Source organism: Sander lucioperca, chromosome 6 (assembly GCF_008315115.2).
Source record: "Sander lucioperca isolate FBNREF2018 chromosome 6, SLUC_FBN_1.2, whole genome shotgun sequence".
Lineage (NCBI taxonomy): Eukaryota > Metazoa > Chordata > Actinopteri > Perciformes > Percidae > Sander > Sander lucioperca.
In genome coordinates, this window is record NC_050178.1 from 24,537,513 (window position 1) to 24,560,274 (window position 22,762).

Genomic DNA, 22,762 nt, shown 5'->3' on the forward strand with positions numbered 1-22,762 from the left:
GTTGGCGTTATTTTGTCACTTATTGGGAGCAGTAGGCTAGATGGAGCCGGTTACCTCCAGGATCTGTGCTAAGCTAGGCTAGTGGTGGGGCCGTCAGACAGAGTTACGACACACACGGAGGTGAGAAGGGTATGTATGGACTTATCTAATTCTGTGGGATAGGGCTGCACAATTAATAGCAGAGAGTAGAAATGCTTTGCCTTTCTGAGAATATAGTTCCCAGTATGTATACGGTTAGAAGATGGCTGTGTCTCATGTGACCTTGTTATTTCTACACGCTGTGACTATACAAATCACAACATGTAAATAGGAACATGTTGGCGTTATTTTGTCACTTACTGGGAGCAGTAGGCTAGATGGAGTTGGTTACCTCCAGGATCTGTTCTAGGCTAAGCTACCGGTGGAGCCGTCGAAAAGAACTACAACGCGCACGGAGATGAGAAGGGTATGTATGGACTTATCTAACTCTGGGAGATACGGGGAATAAGCTAAAGTCCCAATAAGTTGGCGTGTTCCTTTTTAAAGGGGAAAAAAGTGGAGCTGAAAGCTGAAGACGTCTCATTGTTCTCTGATGCTGATACCAACATACACTTACACACCTTTTACCACCCTTTCACTGAGAGGATGTTTCCAGTCATTTTCACTGGGGATAACGTCCCAGTGAAGATATTACCAGTAAATGTGCGCATGATAGTGGATGACAACATTTAGAGATAAAAAGGATCATTATATTGATGTTTATTTCTTCAGGGGAATTTCTTCATGATTACAAAGACATGTTAATTTCTATTTCACCTGATTGTTTAGTTTTAAAATCGGCTTATTTTTTTTTATCAATATTGTTCATGTTTTAATTATTTTGACTTGTGTGTGTGTTGAGCCGTGTAGACCAGCAAACACTTTGTAGAGGCTGATTTGATAAAGAAGTTATTCAAAAACTGCATGTTCAAGAGGCAATCAGTGTTGAGATCAAGAAATGTTAAACTGTAGTCGAGATTTAAATGACATTAAAATCAAGGTTTACATTCTTTTTGTATTTGATGTAATACAGAATATGATGATGTCTGTAAAAGTGTTTCATTCATTTTCCATCAGTTCAGTTCTGCTAATGTTGGTGATTTAAATAACATTAATGCTGAATTCATTCCTGTTTCTCAACAACATAATAAAACATTGCCTTTTCTTGTTCCAGATATTCTGTTTTTCAGTTTAATGCTTAAAGTCTGACTGCTTCTGTGAAAAATACAGCAATGACAAAATACAATAATGCTAAAAGGTGGCAACAGCCCCCAGTTTATTATCCAACAGTACCATGGTATGGTAATGACTGCTAATGACTACTTTTTTGATGTGTTGCTCACATCTGTTTGACTGACAAAACTTATTGAAGAATAGGCTCAGTTAATTTGCAAATTATAGGTTGCCTTAAACACCATTGGTGCAGGCTTGCTGCATCTGTTTAATTCTGTTACACAACTTGTTAAGAACTTTAAAGAAAAAATGTGGGTATGTATATATGTTGGTATTTATGCAAATCGTATAAATATATAAATACATATGAATAAGTAAAGAAAAAATATACTGTTTAAAATACAAGAGAAAGCAGGGTAGGACCAGAAGAGTAGTCCTTCTATTCTTTTTGAACATGGAAATCCTAAATTGTAATCAGTTACTGGAATTGTGAAAGATGTGTTTGCTCAGGATTTAGTTTGTGTGTGTTTTTTTCTACTTGTACTGTTATTTCTCAAAACATGTTCAAAATAAACTAATCTACTAAAGATAAGGTATTTTGTATAAAACCCCGCATTTTGAATTTTTAACCAAGTATCTTGTATCATGAATACATATAATACATTTGTAGCAGATTTTTTTTAACAGATTTCCAGACCTCCTGCCTCACACATGCATTAGGAGCATGGATGTAATAAGGAGGCGCGGCTTACCGTTCCAATATGGCAGCTGCAAAACTACAGCCAATCAGAGTGCAAGATACAGGCTGATGGGAAACCACCATAGACAGTAAAATAAACCAGGGGACAGGATCTTCTGTAACTTCACTTCGGACTAAAGTTGTTGCACCGAGAAGAACGTAAACATTAAACAGGCGTAAACGTCGTAATCTTTCCTTTTTATTATTTGTTATTTTACTGCAAAACAGCCACCACCAACTTGGAGAGCTTTCTGTTTCTGGCGGACGACCGTGGATGTGGTGCTCACACACTTTCACCTGGAGGAATCCGCGATGGTCGCCGGCCAGGCGGACAGAACAACTTCCCCTGAGTGAGTTCAGCTACAGGACAGAAAAGTGGAAAACTGAACACTTGTGATTCAACCTGCTGACACTCCAAACACTGAAGGTGAGTTTGACTGAAAAATGTGAAGTCGCATAGATATATGTATACGTAAATACCGCATTGGCCGCTGTTGTTCATTGGAGCGATAGATGTACTGCCTCTGGCTTGTGAAATGCGTCTGCCGCCGCCATCTTGGGACGGTCATCCGACCATACAGACTCATAGAAAATAACAGACTCTTGTGCTGATTTTGGATGTTTGTGTTCAATTACCGAAACTGAGCAACATGTAATAACATTTCACAGATACAACAATATTTACAGTCATAAACGTGTTGAATTTGTGATTACAAGAAGTAACGTTAATCCTTCTTTTAAGCTAACAAACTTAATTGACTCTTCTGATTAGACCTGTTTGAGTCGTGATTCACTCGGATCTTAAACCGAGTCTTTAAATTGACCTATGAATCGCGAGTCTCTAGTATCATTAACCCGGTTCAGTTGGGTCCTACTAAAATTCAATCTAAAATGATAGTAGCGCCACACACAAACCTCTTGCAACATTAACTTCTACTATGCTAGCCATCTTAGCTGCAAAAAGCTTTATAACTTACAATTACGTAGGCAACCACAACTCCACAAGTCAACTCAAGCGCCTGAGTGAGCAGAGAGAGACAGTCCCGACCCGCAGACTCAGAGCCGGAAGCTCGCAGACCATGGACCATGATTCACTCGAGAACTCACGAGTCAACGAGGGCTCGTGAGTTGTTGGTGATTCATGAGTTGTCGGGTCATTCATGAGTTGTCGGGTCATTCATGAGTTGTCAGTGATTCATGAGTTGTCGGTGATTCATGAGTTGTCAGTGATTCATGAGTTGTCGGTGATTCATGAGTTCTCGTGCGAATCAGCCGGCTATATGAGTGGATCTGATTCAGACGAGTGAAGTCTCTCCTCCAGCTCAGGGTAAAGCGAATCAATAACAAAAGCCATTCTTTCACTTCTGAAATAACATACAATGTTCTGCACGTAGCCTAGCTAGACCTACTGTAGGTGTTGGTGTATAAATGTAGTATGTTAAATGCAATTCGGTCGAGCAGACAGTTCGAAACATTACAAGCTCGGCTCGGCTGGCTCGGCTCGCAGACAACTCATGAGTTGCCGACAACTCACGAGTCCTCGATGACTCGTGAGTTGTTGATGACTCGTGAGTTCTCGCGGGAGTCAGTGAATCCCGCGTATCAGCCGGCTACGTTGTCATGATGAGTGGATCTGATTCAGACGAGCGAGTGAAGTCTCTCCTTGAGCTCAGGGTAAAGCAAATCAACAACAAAAGCCATTCTTTCACTTCTGAAATAACATACAATGTTCTGCACGTAGCCTAGCTAGGCCTACTGTAGGTTTGATGTATAAATGTAGTATGTTAAAATGCAATTAGGGCGAGCAGACAGTCCGTAAGCTCACCTCGCCGAGAACTTGTATTTTTTTTTGTCTTCAAAAAACTTTGTTATTCAAGTACAGATACACATACACATTGAAAACATTAAATGCATACATACTACGGGTGGAACGGTACACAGAAGTCACGGTTCGGTACGAGTTCGGTACAATGGAGAGAAAAGCAAATTTACAATGCAGAAGGCAATTTTTTTTTTTTTTTATTGTGCATGTCCAGTGTTTCCCACAGATTCGAAAGCAATTTGTGGCGGGGGGGAACATAACATTAAGTGTGTAAAGTGAGATGTAAACAATAAGTACCCCAAATCTTCTCCAGACTCCATCTGTAACTTGTAAACAAAATATGACAATCAGCTATGAAACAGAAAATACAGCATCTCTGTTCTCTGCAAAGACGAACCTGATTAATGCAACTTTCTCACGACGTCTCCCGGCCATTTTTCACCGCAGAAAGCTGCTCCCTGCCTGGCTAAAGCTAATATAGTTAGCCTAAAGAAACAAGGCGTCTGTCCCAACAAACGTTACGGTTCGGAGCCGCGACGCTGGAAAAGTACCACTAATCTACAACAGCAGTCTTATCCACCACTCTCTTGTCTGTACTACTGTAACTGACTGGTCCTCTAACTCTTGTGGGTCGCCACCACTCGCCATACTCGTCCTTAGTGCTGCTATCGCTGACTCATTAAAACTGCAAACATAGGCAGAGATCGGCTACATAGGCAGAGCGCCAATCAGCTTCAGAGCTAAGGCGGGGCTACAGATTAGGTGTCCCTAAAGAACCCGCGTATCTAACCGTAGTTCCGCATTACATTAGTTCCACATTACATTAATTAATTTGCACGCAACTTTTATTTATTTTTATACCGTGTATTCTCCGTGTAAATTCATGCACCGAACCGTGACGCCCGTACCGTTTCGGTTCAATACGAATACATGTACCGTTCCACCCCTAGCAGTTACACAAATCATTAATTACATAATGCATAATAATAAATAGGCCTACATCAATTAATTCATGCATGAATTCATGATAATTAATTTACCCTTACCGTAAAGTGTTACCAGTGTTATTCTAACCTACAACACACACACACACACACAAATGTAATCTCATTTGATAGAGCAGATAGCTTCCCTATTGGAAACATTAATTCCGTATACAGTATTTGTTAGAGGAGTGAATTTGCTCAAGAATCAATTTGTTGGCTGAAAGCCTACTGTGAAATTGCGCACAGGTGTCAGCAAAATTGGCCCGTGTGACGAGTAGCGCCTTTAAGGTGGGAACGGTGAGTGTCATACGGTTCCTCTCGTCAGTCCATGTGTTGTTCATGAGCGAAAAGATCCGCTCAACGGGAGCATTTGTGCCCGGTAGACACATGGCGAACTGACAAACCTACTTTTTTGAACGGAATCTCCCCGCTTTTGAAATGCGAGAACATTTCCACCCAGCGCTCGTCCGCTGACTTTCCAGCGGACATGGAGGGACTGGTTAAAATGAGACAGATAAGAAGAGGCGTTGTGACAATGTTTACAAATATACGTTGTAACGCTGGCTGCACAGATTATGCAGACGCAGACCGCTACGACTGACTGACACACACACATTGTAAAAATCATACGCTGGACGCTTTATTAGTCTTTCTACATGGGTTTAGTTAAAGATCGGGCTATAATAAGACCACGTCGGCTATGTAATCGCAGACAACCGGGACAATTTCATAGTGGTTGACCGGCAGAGAAACTTTGACCTCTGTCAGAGAGAGTGTGTGAATCAATCATTCGACCGCCTATGTGGTACTAGTATGAGTATGAAATACAGAAAAAAACATATTGATATATAATTGTTAGGGCTGTCGAAATAACGCGTAAATTTCGATTACTTAATCCGAGAAAAAATAACGTGTTAAAAAAAAATAACGCAGTTTAATACATTTCATATTAAACTTAGACCCGGAGCCGTTCTAGCCACCGTTAGACTGTAAAATGAAGGAGGGAGACAAGAATGTGCTGCCTGGATCGTTGATTGGAACATTTACTTATAAAAATCTTCTTCCTGAATAGGGTTGGGTACCGAAATCCGGTGCTAATATGGCAACGGTGCCTTAACGACCGCCGGTATCTACTAGATCTGTAAATCTTCCTCTATAATACCATTCGAATTCCATTTGATATTTTTTTTTTTTCGAATAATATTCAAATATTTAATGCTCAATTGCAGCCTGTAAAATAATAGGTATGTACTACACTACTCAGGCTCATGCATTGTCAAGGCCATTACAAGCATGTGGTTATTGTTACACGTTCCGTCCACTAGAGTGGCTTCCAACATTAGCCTGGCCTTGAGGGGACCTGCACGCAACTTTGTTTACATTCATTTTCCACCACGAGCACACAGCGACAAACGCAAATCAATGTAGAACTCTGTAATGAAACATTATCTTAACAAGTGTATTGAAGCGGCTCTGTTGTAAAGGCTAACGGTGCTCGGTTTGCACAATGACATCATGTTAGAAAGCACAGCTGAAACCATTTGTCATAAACTAGGTAGCTAAGTAACAAACGAACGAAGCAACCTCCTTTTTGCAGATTGTCTCGTTAGAATACAGCTAGTAGAAGGTAATATATGAAGTCAAAGCTAACTGACAGCTGTGAGGGCAGCTAACATTACCTTTAGCTCTCTCCATGAAGCTCCCAGCTAAGCTAACGTTATACTTCATGACGCAGTTAGAAAACAAGAAAGAGCTAACTATTGTTAACTAGGGATGTAACGATTACCAGTGTAACGCTAAACCACGGTAAAAATGTTGACGTTAACAATTACCCTTTTCATTTAAAATATCCTTATTATCGCGGTGGATTACCACGGTGTGGAAACCTGTGTTTAATCCTTCCCAGCTTCATCCGAGGCTCCTAAGGTTGCGGCGCAGACGAACTGCGCTCAGACAGGAGAACAGTGTTGCCAACTTAGCGACTTTGTCGCTAGATTTAGCGACTTTTCAGCCCCCTTAGCGACTGTATTTTTCAAAAAAGCAACTAGCAACATATCTCGCGACTTTCTGTAGAAAAGTCGTCAAGTATGTTCCAGCGAGCACGCAAGGTATTTCTCTCCTGTAGCCGCCAAAACAGTCTTCTGTTCTGTGACTGAGGAGCAGCGGAGCAGCCTCTCCCCTCTCTTCTCATGTGCAGCAGCTCTGCGCACAGTGTGCAGGTAGGTAGAAGGGGGGGGGGACAGGGTGTGCGGGGGCCGGTGTAGGTAGGAGAGACAGCGGGACGCAACGCGACGGGAGAAAGACGCCGCTGAGCTGGCCTGGACCTGGGCAAGCCAGCCTTCTTTGAGAATTCTTTATCGATCTTTTTCCCTCCCTTTGTAGAATTTCATTTTTTTTACTTCAAAGATAGGCTACCTAAGTAATAATTATAAGGTAAAATAAATTCCTGTATTTAATTTGTGATTATTTGGCTAAATAGTTCTATTTCTTTCTATCTACCTTGCTGACACAACCACTAAGCTTTATAGAAATGATTGCGTAATGACGTCAAATATATGCAAATGAGCGTATGACGTCATCTGGCGACTTTTAGCGACTTTTGGAGCTGGTGCTAGCGACTTTCATTGGAAAAGAGTTGGCAACACTGCAGGAGAAGGGGGACAGAATGTAGCAGCTGTTAACGGACTTTTTCCGTTATCATTTTTCTTTAACTTTTTTCTTTTTCTTTTCCGTTTTCGGACTTGTTGAAGTGATGTGTGTAGCCCAGAATGTAAGTTAAAACTATTCTGTAGCTTGCTAAACTGTCATGGGTTTTACTGCCTCGTTATCTTCAATAAGTGTTCTGCTACTATGTGGAAGTTTAGCCCGTGTTACGACATTTATTTGGAGAGAGAGAGATATATTATCGCCTTGATAATATTGCTGTTGCTGTGTTTCTTATTGCATAGCTGATAGATGTGCAGATTGTTTAGTATTATTTGTGCAGCCACGTGTTGATATTCAGGTTTGCAGCTATTAAAGGTGTATTACACCGTTTGCTCCGTTATGGATAGGTGTGCTGTAATAGATGTGGCTTATTCTCAGTCTGTGTTACTAAGCAATATGTTACATTTATGTTAATTATTACAGAGAAACTAATGTAATTCTTAGTATTGATTCTTGTTGTATGCTGGTGGCTATAACATTTAGCTTTGATAAATAATGTAGTAAGTCATATTATTTGCTTATATTTCAGAACCACATCCAACTTCACATGTAACATCAAATACAACTTTATAGTTAACTTCATGTGGAGTTGTAAAAAAATCTTCCTGATCTCAAAGTCAGACATCTCTGGTTGAAGTTCTTAACGGACCCCCTACAGCGGGCCGGTGTTTTAGTAGCCAGTTTTTACAAGCCTATTGCCTATATTTTTGTAATATAATAAACTATATTACACTTTTTGAAACTAGTTCAGCTTGTGTAGGCCTAGCAGTGCTTTACTGAACATATTGAACACACTTTTAAAAATACCGCGATAATACCGAAAACCGTGATCATTTTGTTCACTATAACCGTGAGGTTAAATTTTCATACCTTAACATCCCTAATGTTAACATAAGAACTTTGGCTCGGTGGAAGTCAATTTTAAAATCATGTTAAAACTATTTACTGTTCATCTTACAATTTCCAGCTGTCACTCCCCCATGTACTAATGTTACTCGGTACCTAACGTTAGCTCCGTAATGTTGTACTAATGTCACTCGGTACGTAACCTCACAATGCCTTGTGTTTCTCACTCCCGCTAAGTTATTGTTCATAAGACGTGACATGAGTGACACATGCGGGTTGGCCAAGGCGAGAAGAGGGAGATTAGCTAGCGTTAGCCAACATATTTATAAAAACAAGTCACATTCGAATAGTAATTTCAGCATTCGAATAGTATTGATTTTTTTTACTATTCGAATTATATTCGAATTTCGGCATTCGTTCCAACAGCCCTAGTTTCTACCGGACTGAATAGCAACTATATGCTATGTCTGCGCTTCTCTCGGATGCTCTGAAATCGGATGTTACAGGCAACAGAAACATTGCTGCATGTGACGCTAGTTAACACTATACTCGACAGCAGCTAACGTTAGCCTACCGCTAGCTAGTAGCTGGATTAAAAACGGTTAAAATGCTGACAGCTAACGCTAAACGGTGTAAAGTGTATCTGTATTTCACTGTAGAGGATAACACCAGGATGTAACAATCTGCAGCTGCCGTTGTTGGAAAAACACAGACGGTGCGTTCAATGAAACTGGTAACCTACAGCCTCGTGGTGCATTCAAAGTCATTGTTAAATGCCCTTTTCCCATCTGGTGGTTGTTTTTGTCGTTCAATAAGTTATTGTTATAGTTATTACATTGTTATTATTAAGTCATTTAAGTTTGACCATATGGCCTAGCAATAAACAAGTCGTTCTTTAATGTCGCCAACTGTTGTTTAGTACCCTTATTTTTTCTTCTTTTTTTAAACTTTCTTAAAAAGTATCGGTTCAGGCACCGGGCAAAAATTATCTATGCGATTAATTTAGATTAATTAATCAGAGTATGTAATTAATTAGATTACATTTTTTAATCGATTGACAGCCCTAATCATTTTCATATGATGTAAGTAAATGTGAAGCCATTTTTATCATAGTGAGTAGTGATAGACCGATTTTATCGGCCGGCCGATATATCGGGCCGATATTTTGTTTTTATGATACGCGGCTGCTGCGTTCGCCGATAGTTTTATCCTGGCATTATTTACAGACAGGCGTACACAGACAGCTCTGTGTTGCTGGAGACGCTGCAGTTCACATGCAGACCATGCACTGCCCCTCCACCACTAGCACCATGGCAGTCTTAAATTACAAATCAAGCACTTTATTTCAGTGGCTACTTTTCAGGTTTATTGTTTTCTGAAATTATATATTATTATATATATATATATATATATATATATATATATATATATATATATATGTGTTGACAAAGGACATTTTGTGATGACCTGATTATATCTGTCTTGTAATATGTCAGCAAGCAATGCATCATCAAGGCTGTGTTGTAGATGTTGATGAAAGCCTTTTACCCTTGCACAGTTAACCATATGCAGTGCACCCATCCATATGATGCACATTGTACACATCATGTGGGTGATATGAATGTAAGATGATTGCAGAAGTGACACTGATCTGTGTTTTTGTTTATTATTTTTAAAGACATGGCAGAGCAGATTCCGAAAACAAATCCAGTGTGGCAGGGTTTACATTTTTATGATGTAAATTGAGGGAGCAAAAGCAGTATTGCTCCAAATATTGGCTCAAGAACATCGGCAGCCCGTATCGGTCATCGGCTAAGGCTGATGAAAAAAAAATCGGTATTGGCACTAAAAAATTGGCTGATCCCTAATAGTGAGTCCAATAGGGTTAATATTGCTTACATTTTAAGTGAATGTTATGATTGTTATCGTAACATTGTGCTATAAAATAGAAGTTACGGTCTTTTGCCTTGGTATGACCGATTGTCATTTTGTGGGCAATGCTAAGGCAGAATACAGTTACTTAGGAAAAATGGTCAAAGGTCAAATTTGAGTTCAACATTTTTTTGTAGATAGATACATACAGGTATACACTACAAAATGTGAAAATTACAATAGTATACCTATAACTCAATTGTCAGGACATTAAAATAATTTTAAAGTAATTTTTCTCAGTTTCACACTCTGGCGAGTTAAGGTCTTTTGCCTTAGTAGGGCAGTACTGTATGCACATTATGGAGGGTAAGGTTATTATAAAGATCAAAAGTAACCTGGGCTATGACTAATGACAATGTCCTAGGACCAGGTGAAGTGATTGGTAACAATGTGAACTAAAGGAAACACTATACTGATGCCCAACCAGCCAAAATTACATCAAAGACAGCGGTAATGGCACATTTTTTTCCGCATGCGTGCTGCCGTGTTCATGAACGAGAACTCAGTAAGTTGCTACTCAAAAAAAAGTTTTTCAAGGTTGGCAGGTCTGTAACTATCTACACAGGATAGGATATTTTGGTATGAAAACCCACATTCTTATTTAACCAAGTATCCTGGATGATAAATACATGTCTGACCTTTTGTAGCAAAGAAAACTGCTTAAAATCTGGTTGGAAATATAGCGAGAAATTATTTTAATTGTGCATAGATTAAGATGAAGATTGAACATTAGTCTGGGCTCTCTGCAGTCTGCACTCTGAGAAACTCAAACTCTTCTGTCTGGACCATCAGGAGCCAGTGTGTCTCATCTGCAGAGATTCCGAAAAACACATCGACCACAAATTCAGACCCGTTGATGAAGTAACACGACAACACAGGAAGGAGCTTCAGGAAACTCTGGAGCCCTTAAAGGAGAAGTTAAAGGGTTTTGAACAAGTTAAAGAGGAGTGTGATCAAATGGCAAAGCACATAAAGCTCCAGGCGCGACGCACAGAGACGCGGATTAAGGATCAGTTTAAGAAGCTTCATCAGTTTCTAGAAGAGGAAGAGGTGGTCAGGTTGGCTGCACTCTGGGAGGAAGAGGAGCAGAAGAGTCGGAGGATGAAGGAGAAGATGGAGGCTCTGAGCAGAGAGATGGCAGGTCTTTCAGACACAGTCAGAGCCACAGATGAGGAGCTGAGAGCTAACCACGTCTCATTCCTGATCAACTACAAGGCTGCAGTGGAAAGAGTCCAGCAGTGCCCCCTGCTGGATGATCCACAGCTGCTCTCAGGAGCTCTGATAGACGAGGCCAAACACCTGGGCAACCTGAGCTTCAACATCTGGAACAAAATGAAGGACATGGTCTCCTACACTCCTGTGATTCTGGACCCAAACACTGCTGGTCCATTAAATGGCCTGTCTGAAGATCTGACCAGTGTGAGAGTAGGAGAGGAACAGCTTGATCTTGATAATCCAGAGAGGTTTGACGTATACCGCTTTGTCCTGGGCTCTGAGGGCTTTAACTCAGGGACTCACAGCTGGGATGTCGAGGTTGGAGACAGTACAAGCTGGTCACTGGGTGTGTTAGCAGAGTCTGTCCAGAGGAAGGGAAGCATAGAGTCTGGAATATGGAGAATAGGGTTCTATCAAGGTAAATACTCATGGTCAGATCCAGCCACTGTTCTTGTAGTGCAGACAAAGGTCCAGAGGATCAGAGTGACTCTGGACTGGAACAGAGGAAAGCTGTCGTTCTCTGATGCTGATACTAACACAAACATTCACACCATCACACACGCTTTCACTGAGAAGATGTTTCCATTATTTACCAGTTGGGATGAAGTTCCACTGAAGATATCACCAGTGAAGGTGTGTGTGACAGTGGAGCAGAGCAGTTAGAGATAAAGAGGATGATTATATTAATGATGTTTATTTATTAACCCTTGTGTTATCCTCGGGTCAAATTTGAAGTTTTTTTTTTACATCAGAAATATTGGTTTTGCTCAACCAAATTGCCCAAAAATAACTTGGATGCATGGATGCCTGATAATCCAGAGAGGTTTGACATATACTGCTCTGTCCTAGGCTCTGAGGGCTTTAACTTTGGGACTCACAGCTGGGATGTCAAGGTTGGAGACAGTACAGTCTGGTTACTGGGTGCGTTAGAGCAGTCTGTCCTGAGGGAGGGATTCGTACAGTCTGGCTTATGGAGAATAAGGTACTATTTAGGTAAATACGCAGCACAGACGCCAGTAGATCCATCTGTTACTCTCATAGTGCAGGAGAAGCTCCAGAGGATCAATTCATACATTCACCTGATTGTTTAGTTTTAAAATCTGCTTTTTTTTATCGATATTGTTCATGTTTTAATTATTTTGACTTGTGTGTTGAGCCGTGTAGACCAGCAAACACTTCGTAGAAGCTGATTTGATAAAGAAAAGTTATTCAAAAACTGCATGTTTAAGCAGCCAATCAGTGTTGAGATCAAGAAATGTTAAACTCTAGTCGAGATTTAAGTTACGTTAAAATCATGTAATACAGAAGATGACTATGTCTCTAAAAGTGTTTCATTCAGTTTCCATCAGTTCAATTCTGCTAATGTTGGTGATTTAAATAACATTAATGCTGAATGTACATTCGTTCCTGTTTTTCAACAACATAATAAAACATTGCCTTTTCTTGTTTGGCATATTCTGTTTTTCAGTTTAATGCTTAAAGTCTGACTGCTTCTGTGAAAAATACAGCAATGACAAAATACAATAATGCTACAAGGTGGCAACAGCCTCCAGTTTATTGTCCAACAGTACCATGCCATGGTAATGACTGCTAATGACTACTTTTTTGATGTGTTGCTCACATCTGTTTGACTGGACCAATGGCGCTGGTAATATTTTACATAATGGTAAATATTAAACCAGATTTAATCCTTTATTTCTCAAAAGGGTGGAATAGAATGGTTGAATGTCTGCTAATGCTTTTGTTGATGGCCTGCAATGTAATTCTTCCTTATTGACAGTGTAATTACAGTACAGTGTGTACTGATACATAGATGTAGGTACAAGGAAACAAGATGGGCAGTTAGGAAAATAATATAACAATCTGGGAAAGTATATTGGGATTGGGAATCCAAAATGCATACTGTGGTTAGACAACCAGGTTCCTATAATAATATGTCGGGGTGCAGTATGGGGAATGATGGGTGTCGTTTTAGAGAAGTCATATTCACAAACTTATTGAAGAATAGGTTCAGTTAAGTTGCAAATTATGGGTCGCCTTGAACTCTGGGGGCAGGCTTGCTGCATCAGTTTAATTCTGTTACACAACTTGTTAAGAACTTTAAAGAAAAATGTGGGTATGTCTGTATGTATATATGTTGGTACGTATGCAAATATTATAAATATATAAATACATATGACTAAGTAAAGACAAAAAAATACTGTTTAAAAGACAAGAGAAAGCAGGATAGGACCACCAAAGTTTTTTTTTTAAAACTTCCTTCTATTCTCTTTGAACATGGGAATCCTAAATTGTAATCAGTTACTGGAATTGTGAAAGATATGTTTGCTCAGGATTTAGTTTGTGTGTGTTTTTTTCTACTTGTAAACTAAACTAATCTACCAAAGAAAAGGTATTTTGGTATGAAACCCTGCATTTTGAATTTTTAACCAAGTATCATTAATACATGGCATTTGTAGCATTTTTTCTTTTATAGATTTCCAGACCTCCTGCCTCCATTGACAAACATGCATAAGGAGATGCTGCGTGCCCGTCCCAATATGGCAGCACGCGTACTCTGCTGCGAAACTACAGCCAATCAGAGCGCAAGATACGGGCTGATGGGAAACCAGGGAAAGGGATCTTCTGTAACTTTACTGTTTGCCACACGGACTAAAGTTGTTGTTGGACCTAGAAGAACGTAAAACACGCGTGGAACAGTCTGTCGTGTAAACAGGCGTAAACGCCGTAATCTTTCCCTTTTCTTTCTTTGTTATTTTACTGCAAAACAGCCACCAAAAACTTGGAGAGCTTTCTGTTTCTGGCGGACGACCGTGGATGTGGTGCTCACACACTTTCACCTGGAGGAATCCGCGATGGTCGCCGGCCAGGCGGACAGAACAACTTCCCCTGAGTGAGTTCAGCTACAGGACAGAAAAGTGGAAAACTGAACACTTGTGATTCAACCTGCTGACACTCCAAACACTGAAGGTGAGTTTGACTAAAAAATGTGAAGTCGCATAGATATATTTATACGTAAACACGCATTGGCCGCTGTTGTTCATTGGAGCGATAGATGTACTGCCTCTGGCTTGTGAAATGCGTCTGCCGCCGCCATCTTTGGACGGTCATCCGACCATACAGACTCATAGAAAATAACAGACGTTTGTGCTGCTTTTGGATGCTCGTGTTAATTACCGAAACTGAGCAACATGTAATAACATTTCACAGATAGAAAACTATTTACTGTCATAAACGTGTGTGATTACAAGAAGTAACGTTAATCCTTCTTTTAAGCTAACAAACTTAAGTGATTCTCCTGATACTGTAAGCCAGTGTTTCTCAAATGGGGGTACGTGTACCCCAAGGGGTACTTTGAAAGACTGTAGGAGCAGGGCATGAAGTTAACTTTTTTTACCAGCCAGTTTTTTTTGCCTCATAAATGTGAAAAACAGGAATTGCTGTGTCTCTACGATCCTATCCTGTCCTATTGATGGTAGCCTACTCGTGGACATTGCGCCGTCATCACGTGCTGTAGTAGGGGGGCCCGCCTTGATAATCCTGCATAAGGGCCCGGTGTTGGCTCGTTACGCCACTGCATATAAGAGATGAGATGACTGACAAAATCAGGAGTAGCCTACGCGCACCACAAAACAAAAAAACACTGGTGAATGCGCACCATAACACATTCATTTTTTTGTATAGTTCTTAAAAATAAATAAAAAGGAAACTTGTTTTGGGGAAAATAATACTTATTACTATTAATGAATTACTCTGGGCTGAGGATTTCCTAGGAACCTTACCAAAAAGGCTCAGGATGCTGCAAATGTTGGTAAAATATGAAAAAGGCTGGTGGATTTAAGACACAAAATAATAATTTATTGAATGAATCCAATATGAACATATCTGTCATTGTCAGTGGCTTGTTGATCTTTACATTGTTAGTTAATTTCCTATCCTGGCCTGGGACACACATTCATACAGTTTAATAAAGTACTTATTGGACTTTAACTTATCATTGCACTTACAATAACGAGCGTAGCTGTCCTCAATTTAGGTCATCCTGTAGGTTTCATCTGCGTTTTTTCCTGCATCCACCGTGTGCGTTTGTGTGTGATTGTGTGTGCACGTCAGTCGCGGGGGGAAACGGAGCAGCCCCCCAGCTGCAGAGAGCCGACAGGATTGAAACAGCAGCCGCTGACTTTAGAGTGAATAAACGTCACAGCGTACATTGATGTTAAAATGTATACATGTTGGCAGGACGGTCTGAAATGTTTTGCACGGTCTTTTGCTGTACGTTTTGTTGGTAAATGTGAGATGTTTGAGTCACACACACGTCTCGTCTTTATAACAGAAACAAGGAAATTAATTTTACCCGTTCTCACTCCCGCTTGGTCAGTGGCTGCACGTGGGACTGCTGGGATTGTGTGAGTAATGAAAATGCGATAGGGGGCCCCGGCTGTCAATCAATGTCTTCCAGTGATGCGGGCCCCTGATTGGACTAGGCCCGTAAGCAACCGCGTACCCTGCTTACCGATAGTTACGCGTCTGAATCACTCAATTCTCATTGGCTACCTGCCAATGTGGCAGGTAGATTGACAGTGTTACCCGCCAATTGCAAAATTCACCCGCATTTGGCGGGTGGTCGGGTGTTAATTCCATGCCCTGTGTAGGAGGTACGTGACATTTTTTGCAAAATGTTTTTTAGTTACAAGGCTGTAGTTACTTGTACTGTCTATTACTTTTAGCTTTTTTTCAAAGTTTTTGTCGCTGTTTTTGAAGGTTTTGTTGCTTGTTTTGACCTATTCTTGCCTTTCTTTTTTCCCAACTTTTTTTATTTAACACTCCCGTGACGTGACTCCCGGAACAGACATGAACAACGTACAAAAAAGAGAAAAACAGAATGCCACCTCCCTCCAATTTCCCACCCACCCAGTTCAGGTCAAAAGCAGACAGGGACAACCCAAATAGGCCTGCACGATTTGAGGAAAAATATGAATCACGATTTCTTAGCTTAAAAATGATATTACGATGATGTCAGTGTAATGTTTATTGCACATGTGAACCATTACAAAACAAAACAAATTGGCAGTACCAAACATAGATTTTTTTTGGCACCAATAGCACATTGCGCATCACCACAAGCCTGTAAACATACAGGCTTCAATGAATTAAAAAAAAAAAAAAAAAAAGTATATACTGGCCATTTACGTACAGTAGGCTACCAAAAATAGTGACATATAACACATTGAACTAAATTTGGCCCTGATACAGGCTCTATCTGAACTCCTTGAACATGTCTTAACATAATTAAAACATGTCAATCAACATGCTGCAGCTACAGCTTCAGTCTCTAGAGAAATGGAGTTTGTCAATTGCCAATTCAAGTACAGTATCAAAAACAGAATGATTTCTAATCACTCTTTAACTGCTTGCCTTTTATTTCTTCAGCTGTCCTATCAAAATAAAGGCCGAAAATGCCTTTAAAAAAATTTAAAATTTAAATCGCAACAGAGGTGAATCGAGATCACGATTTTATAACGATTAATCGTGCAGGCCAAACAGAACTTCTCCTAACTAATGGGCAAATCTGAGCCCCATGACCTGAAATCCCCAGTAACCAACAGGGACTCCCAGTGTCCCCGACTCCCAGAACAGCAGATCAGTCCAACATCCGAGCAACAACAACAACATTTGTATAGTCACAGCGTATACAAATAACATCACTTGAGACACAGCCATCTTCTAACCGTATACATTCTGGGAACTATATTCTCAGAAAGGCGAAGCACTGCTACTTCTGCTACTTGGGCGGAGTGATATGCTTGCGGCACCTGAGAAGCCCCGAGCAGAGAGTAGAAATGCTTTGCCTTTCTGAGAATATAGTTCCCAGTATGTATACGGTTAGAAGATGGCTGTGTCTCATGTGACCTTGTTATTTGTACACGCTGTGACTATACAAATCACAACATGTAAATAGGAACATGTTGGCGTTATTTTGTCACTTATTGGGAGCAGTTGGCTAGATGGAGCCGGTTACCTCCAGGATCTGTGCTAAGCTAGGCTAGTGGTGGGGCCGTCAGACAGAGTTACGACACACACGGAGGTGAGAAGGGTATGTATGGACTTATCTAACTCTGTGGGATAGGGCTGCACAATTAATAGAATTTTAATCACGATCACGATTTTGGCTTCCCACGATCAAATTCGCGTGATCAAGCGATATTTAAAATGCTTCATGCCCTGTTCATAGAATGCTCTGTATCAAAGTTTTTTTTTTTTACAAAGCTCCGTAAAACCACTCTCTGATCACGTGCCTCCATGAGCCAATCAGAGTGGTTCCCTGCACCGCGCAGCTTAGTTTAGATGTAGACAGTCACAGAGGACCGAGAGAGTAACGTGAAGAAAACTCCACAACAGATAGCAGTCGGTCATAAGTCGTCACAAGGTTTACCAGTTTACCAGTAAACGCAACATTTAGTCCCGTCTGTGTAGTTTTTCCGACCACAGCAGTGACCGGTGCTAGTTTGAGTCTTTTAGCTCATAGCTTTAGCGGCAGACTGTTGGACGTCCCGCTACACGCTCACACTACACCGTTTAGCTGTCAGTATTTTAGCCGTGTTTACTACTGCTAACGGTAGGCTAACGTTAGCTGCTGTGTAATGTGTCATTAGTGTTTCTGGTGCATCTAACGTCTGTTTTGTAGCATCAGAGCGCAACACAGACATTTAAGTGGCACTGTAATCCGCGTTGCTGTTTCGTCCGGTAGATACCGGGCAACGGTGCCCTATTGGCACCGAATTTTAACATGCACAGTTAACGTGAACAGAAAATTGCATTGCCTGTATCTTTTCACGGCAAACGCGCATGTTTGGAAAGCGGTCGCACAACAGCTGAAATGGCTCCTTCATAGTATCCTTCAACAAAGGAGGAATGTAGCACAATATGGATGTGAAAGCAGTTATAATTAGCCTATGTGACAATAAAATTTGTTTTGGTTAAAATCAACAAATAATCGTGATAATTAATCGTGATCAATATATTGATCAAAATAATTGTGATTATCATTTTGGCCATAATCGTGCAGCCCTACTGGGGGATATGGGGAATAAGACAAAGTCCCAATAAGTCGGCGTGTTCCTTTAAACATGACTGAGCCTCTGACGTGGAAGATTACTGGGAGAGAAGGTGACTTTCACAAACATGTTTAAGGCTTAAGCATGGAATGACTACAAAATAAAAACCTTAGAAGACAAAACATTTCATTAAAACTTGTGTGTGACAAATATATGTCAAAATCTAAGCTTTGTCTAGGAAGTGATTAGCAAACTCTGACTAGCAAACTCAGATTTATATGTATATTTTAAAACATCACGCATGGAAATGTACATAAAACAAATTGTTGCATCGATAATTGGTTTAAAATCGAATCGTTGGCCTTTGAATCGGAATCCAATCGTGAGGTGCCAAGAGATTCCCACCCCTAATATAAATGGTTAGTTGTAGCGCTTTGGCTGGACTGCAAAGAAAGAAATGAGGAGTGGCGGGTGAACACAGCAGCTTCACTACGCAGCCTCACCAGAAGTCCCTTTCTTGCTTTTCTTCCTTACTTTTTCTACTGTCTTTTTTTCTTCAAAGTTTTTTTTTCAAAGTTTTTGTCACATTTGTCGCCCTAGTGTTGCCTTCCTTCTTTGTTTTAAGTTTTTGTTACTATTTTTGATTCTTGCCTTACTTCCTTCTTTCTAGTGTCTTTTTCCAAGGTTTTGTCGTTTTTTTCTCCTTTTTCCATCAGCATTTAAATGTTTTCCAGGTCCAAGGCTGTTGTTTAGTAAATCTATTGCTGACATCGCTGTATTCTTATTCTTTATAAAGACTTATCTTTTTTTTTTCTACCAAAAATTATTCACGCTGGTTAGGGGGTACATGGCTTAAAAACACTGTTCAACATTATTGACAAAAGCTTGAGAACCACAAGCTAATGCTAGCTTGTGTCAGGTAAAGTCTTTTATTTATGTAATAAATCAGTAAGATACTGTAAAGGGTGTTTGTCATGTGTGTTAGTGAACTACAGTTCCTTGAGTGGCCACTTTAGGAGAGTCAATCCCACTAGACCCCCGTTTTTAAAAAATCTTAACTTCACAGCAGAAATAAACATGTTTACAGCCTGGTACAACATCCTTTTGGCTTCTTTAGCTAACTTGCCCCTGTACGAGGGAAAATGTTTTTTGTAACTCAACCATTTAAATGACATCAAGGCTTAAAGCCGCATATTATAACTATCTACACAAGATAAGATATTTTGATATGAAATAGAGGTGTGAATCTTCACTGATCTCCCGTTTCGATTACGATTATCATGTCTTCGATTCGATATCACGATGCGTCAAATACATTTTTACTATTAAAGCCATATAGGATATTTAATTCATAGCTTTTCAAGCTTAAAAAACAAAACATTCTGTAGTGCTCTAATTCTAAATAAATTGCATACATCAAACTACAGCACTGAGCACATGGCACTTCCTGAATGTGCAAAACAACAGAATATGTAAACAGAAATGTTGTTAGACCTACATTCAATTGTAAACAGAAATAATCGATTATGGCCCGGCCGATTATCGATGCAGCATCGTCCATGTCCACGATTCGATTATTTGATAAATTCCAACACCTCTAATATGAACACCCGCATTCTAATATAACCAAGTATCCTGTATGATAAATACATGTCTGACCTTTGTAGCAAAGCAAACCGCTTAAAATCTGATTAGAAATATAGCGAGAAATTATTTTAATTGTGCATATATAAAGATAAAAAACCTCTTTCATATGTGAAATGATATTCCATATAGCTTAGTTTGGCATATATTTGGCATCTACCAATGCAGCACATAAGTCTGTCTTTGAGTCTTCATTTATGGTCAGAATGAGTCAGAAGTCCATCCCAAGAGGTCGGCGGCACAGACGCATCTCATGTGCTTATATCTATGTATATATCTCTGGTGAAGTTTGTAGAAAAGGGAGGGGAGCCATCACTGACTGTACTTTCTGTCTGCTGTGTTTTCAGCTTCACTCGAAGAAAAAATGGCTTCCAGATCAGAGGAGGATCTCTGCTGTCCGGTCTGTCGGGAAGTCTTTAGAAATCCTGTTTTTCTATCATGTAGCCACAGCTTCTGTAAAGACTGTCTGCAGAGATGGTGGAGACAGAAACAAGGTCGAAAGTGTCCAGTCTGTAAGACAACATCCTCAAATGCAAAACCACCTTGTAACCTGGTGTTAAAGAACCTGTGTGAGGCCTTCTTACTAGAGAGAGCTTCAGAGGCTCTCTGCAGTCTGCACTCTGAGAAACTCAAACTCTTCTGTCTGGACCATCAGCAGCCAGTGTGTCTCATCTGCAGAGATTCAGAAAAACACATCGACCACAAATTCAGACCCATCGAAGAAGTAACACAAAAACACAGGAAGGAGCTTCAGGAAACTCTGAAGCCCTTAAAGGAGAAGTTAAAGGGTTTTGAACAAGTTAAAGTGAAGTTTGATCAAACAGCAGAACACATAAAGCTCCAGGTGCGACGCACAGAGACGCAGATTAAGGAGCAGTATAAGAAGTTTCACCAGTTTCTAGAAGAGGAAGAGGAGGCCAGGGTGGCTGCACTGTGGGAGGAAGAGGAGCAGAAGAGTCGGAGGATGAAGGAGAAGATGGAAGCTCTGAGCAGAGAGATAGCAGCTCTTTCAGACACAGTCAGAGCCACAGAGGAGCTGCTGAGAGCTGAAGACGTCTCATTCCTGATCAACTACAAGGCTGCAGTGGAAAGAGTCCAGCAGCACCCCCTGCTGGATGATCCACAGCTGCTCTCAGGAGCTCTGATAGACGAGGCCGGACACCTGGGCAACCTGAGCTTCTACATCTGGAACAAGATGAAGGACATGGTGTCCTACACGCCTGTGATTCTGGACCCAAACACTGCTCAACCAAAAGTCTTCCTGTCTGAAGATCTGACCAGGGGGAGTTGGGGACAGAGAAAGCAGCTTCCTGATAATCCAGAGAGGATTGGTATTTACCCCTCTGTCCTGGGCTCTGAGGGCTTTAACTCAGGGACTCACAGCTGGGATGTCGAGGTTGGAGACAGTACAAGCTGGTCACTGGGTGTGTTAGCAGAATCTGTCCAGAGAAAGGGAAGCATACTGTCTGGATTATGGAGAATAGGGTTCATTCAAGGTTCTTACTCAGCAGGGTCACCATCAGATCCAGCCACTGATCTCGTAGTGCAGAAGCAGTTCCAAAGGATCAGAGTGACTCTGGACTGGAACAGAAGAAAGCTGTCGTTCTCTGATGCTGATACTGACACACGCATACACACCTTCACACACACTTTCACAGAGAGGATGTTTCCATACATTAGCCCTTGGTATAACGTCCCACTAAAGATATTACCAGTGAAGGTGTGTGTGACAATGGAGCAGAGCAGTTAGTTAGGATGATTATATTCATGATGTTTATTTCTTAACCCTTGTGTTATCCTCGGGTCAAATTTGACCTGTTTTTAAAGTTCTTTATATCAGAAATATTGGTTTTGTTGAACCAAATTGCCCAAAAAAATAACATTGATGTACGTTGTATGGATACAACGTTCTTCGCAGGTAAAATTAATGATTACTTCCATTGAATTTTGTGTGTTTTATTCAATTTTATTAGACTGGATAAACCCCGCCCAATCTGCCGGCGATTTGATTTCACCCTGCAGCTCAGGCTGGAAACCTGTACGTTTATCTATCCTGCTTCTGTAACAGCTTTGCAGGAACCAATCACAAACTAGCTTATCCACCTAGTGCGCTATTGGCGGGTTTAACACGACTATATAGAAGTGGCCAAGCAGCTTTTTGTTTACCTTCAACAAGCTGGCCACCGAAGCATAGCAATCCGTTGATGCCGCTTTCGCTGGTACGTCACCCGGATCGTTGGTCTGATTGGTTGAAGGACTATCCAATTGCGTACAGAGTCATTTAAACTATGCCCGTTGGTCACGCCTCTTGTGGAGAGGAAATACAGAGCAGACTCCCCAGACTAATATTCAATCTTAAAAGATTGAGCTTGGTGATAGCCAGACTACAATTTTATAGCATTTGAAAAACATTTTTTACATGTTTTAAAACAGTATCCAGACTAAATGTTGACATTATCCAGTCTGTGATTATCCACTCAACATCCTCTGATCTGAACTATTAGTTAAAATAATTTATAATTTCTGCTTTTTCTAACTAAAAGAAATAGGTATAATGTCATAAATTAGGTTTATTGACCATGAATAAAATTAAAATAAAGCATTGAAATAAGTTGAAAAAAACTTT

The 22,762-nt window shown here is 40.4% G+C and overlaps 2 protein-coding genes across 3 annotated transcripts; both read left to right on the top strand.

Moving 5' to 3' along the window:
- Positions 1 to 426: 426 nt before the first annotated feature.
- Positions 427 to 21,981, top strand: LOC116052786 (nuclear factor 7, brain-like). Of its 2 annotated transcripts, none has more exons than XM_031303617.2 (2): positions 427 to 445; positions 20,484 to 21,981. In XM_031303617.2, the coding sequence occupies exon 2, from the start codon at positions 20,501 to 20,503 to the stop codon at positions 21,884 to 21,886; it is 1,386 nt and encodes a 461-aa protein (XP_031159477.1). In that variant the 5' UTR covers positions 427 to 445; positions 20,484 to 20,500; the 3' UTR covers positions 21,887 to 21,981. The 2 variants fall into 2 exon arrangements, with proteins under 2 accessions (XP_031159477.1, XP_031159476.1); XM_031303616.2 differs by lacking the exon at positions 427 to 445 and adding an exon at positions 13,965 to 14,407 and having other exon boundaries at positions 20,484 to 21,980.
- Positions 11,515 to 18,042, top strand: LOC116052792 (E3 ubiquitin-protein ligase TRIM39-like). Its single transcript, XM_031303629.2, has 2 exons — positions 11,515 to 12,171; positions 18,033 to 18,042. Exon 1 carries the CDS (start codon positions 11,555 to 11,557, stop codon positions 12,098 to 12,100), a length of 546 nt encoding a protein of 181 aa, XP_031159489.1. The 5' UTR covers positions 11,515 to 11,554; the 3' UTR covers positions 12,101 to 12,171; positions 18,033 to 18,042.
- Positions 21,982 to 22,762: the final 781 nt, after the last annotated feature.

Bases quoted from the DNA above. Each gene is read 5' to 3' on its own strand.
- LOC116052786 (XM_031303617.2), top strand. From the start codon at position 20,501: ATGGCTTCCAGATCAGAGGAGGATCTCTGCTGTCCGGTCTGTCGGGAA.
- LOC116052792 (XM_031303629.2), top strand. From the start codon at position 11,555: ATGAAGGACATGGTCTCCTACACTCCTGTGATTCTGGACCCAAACACT.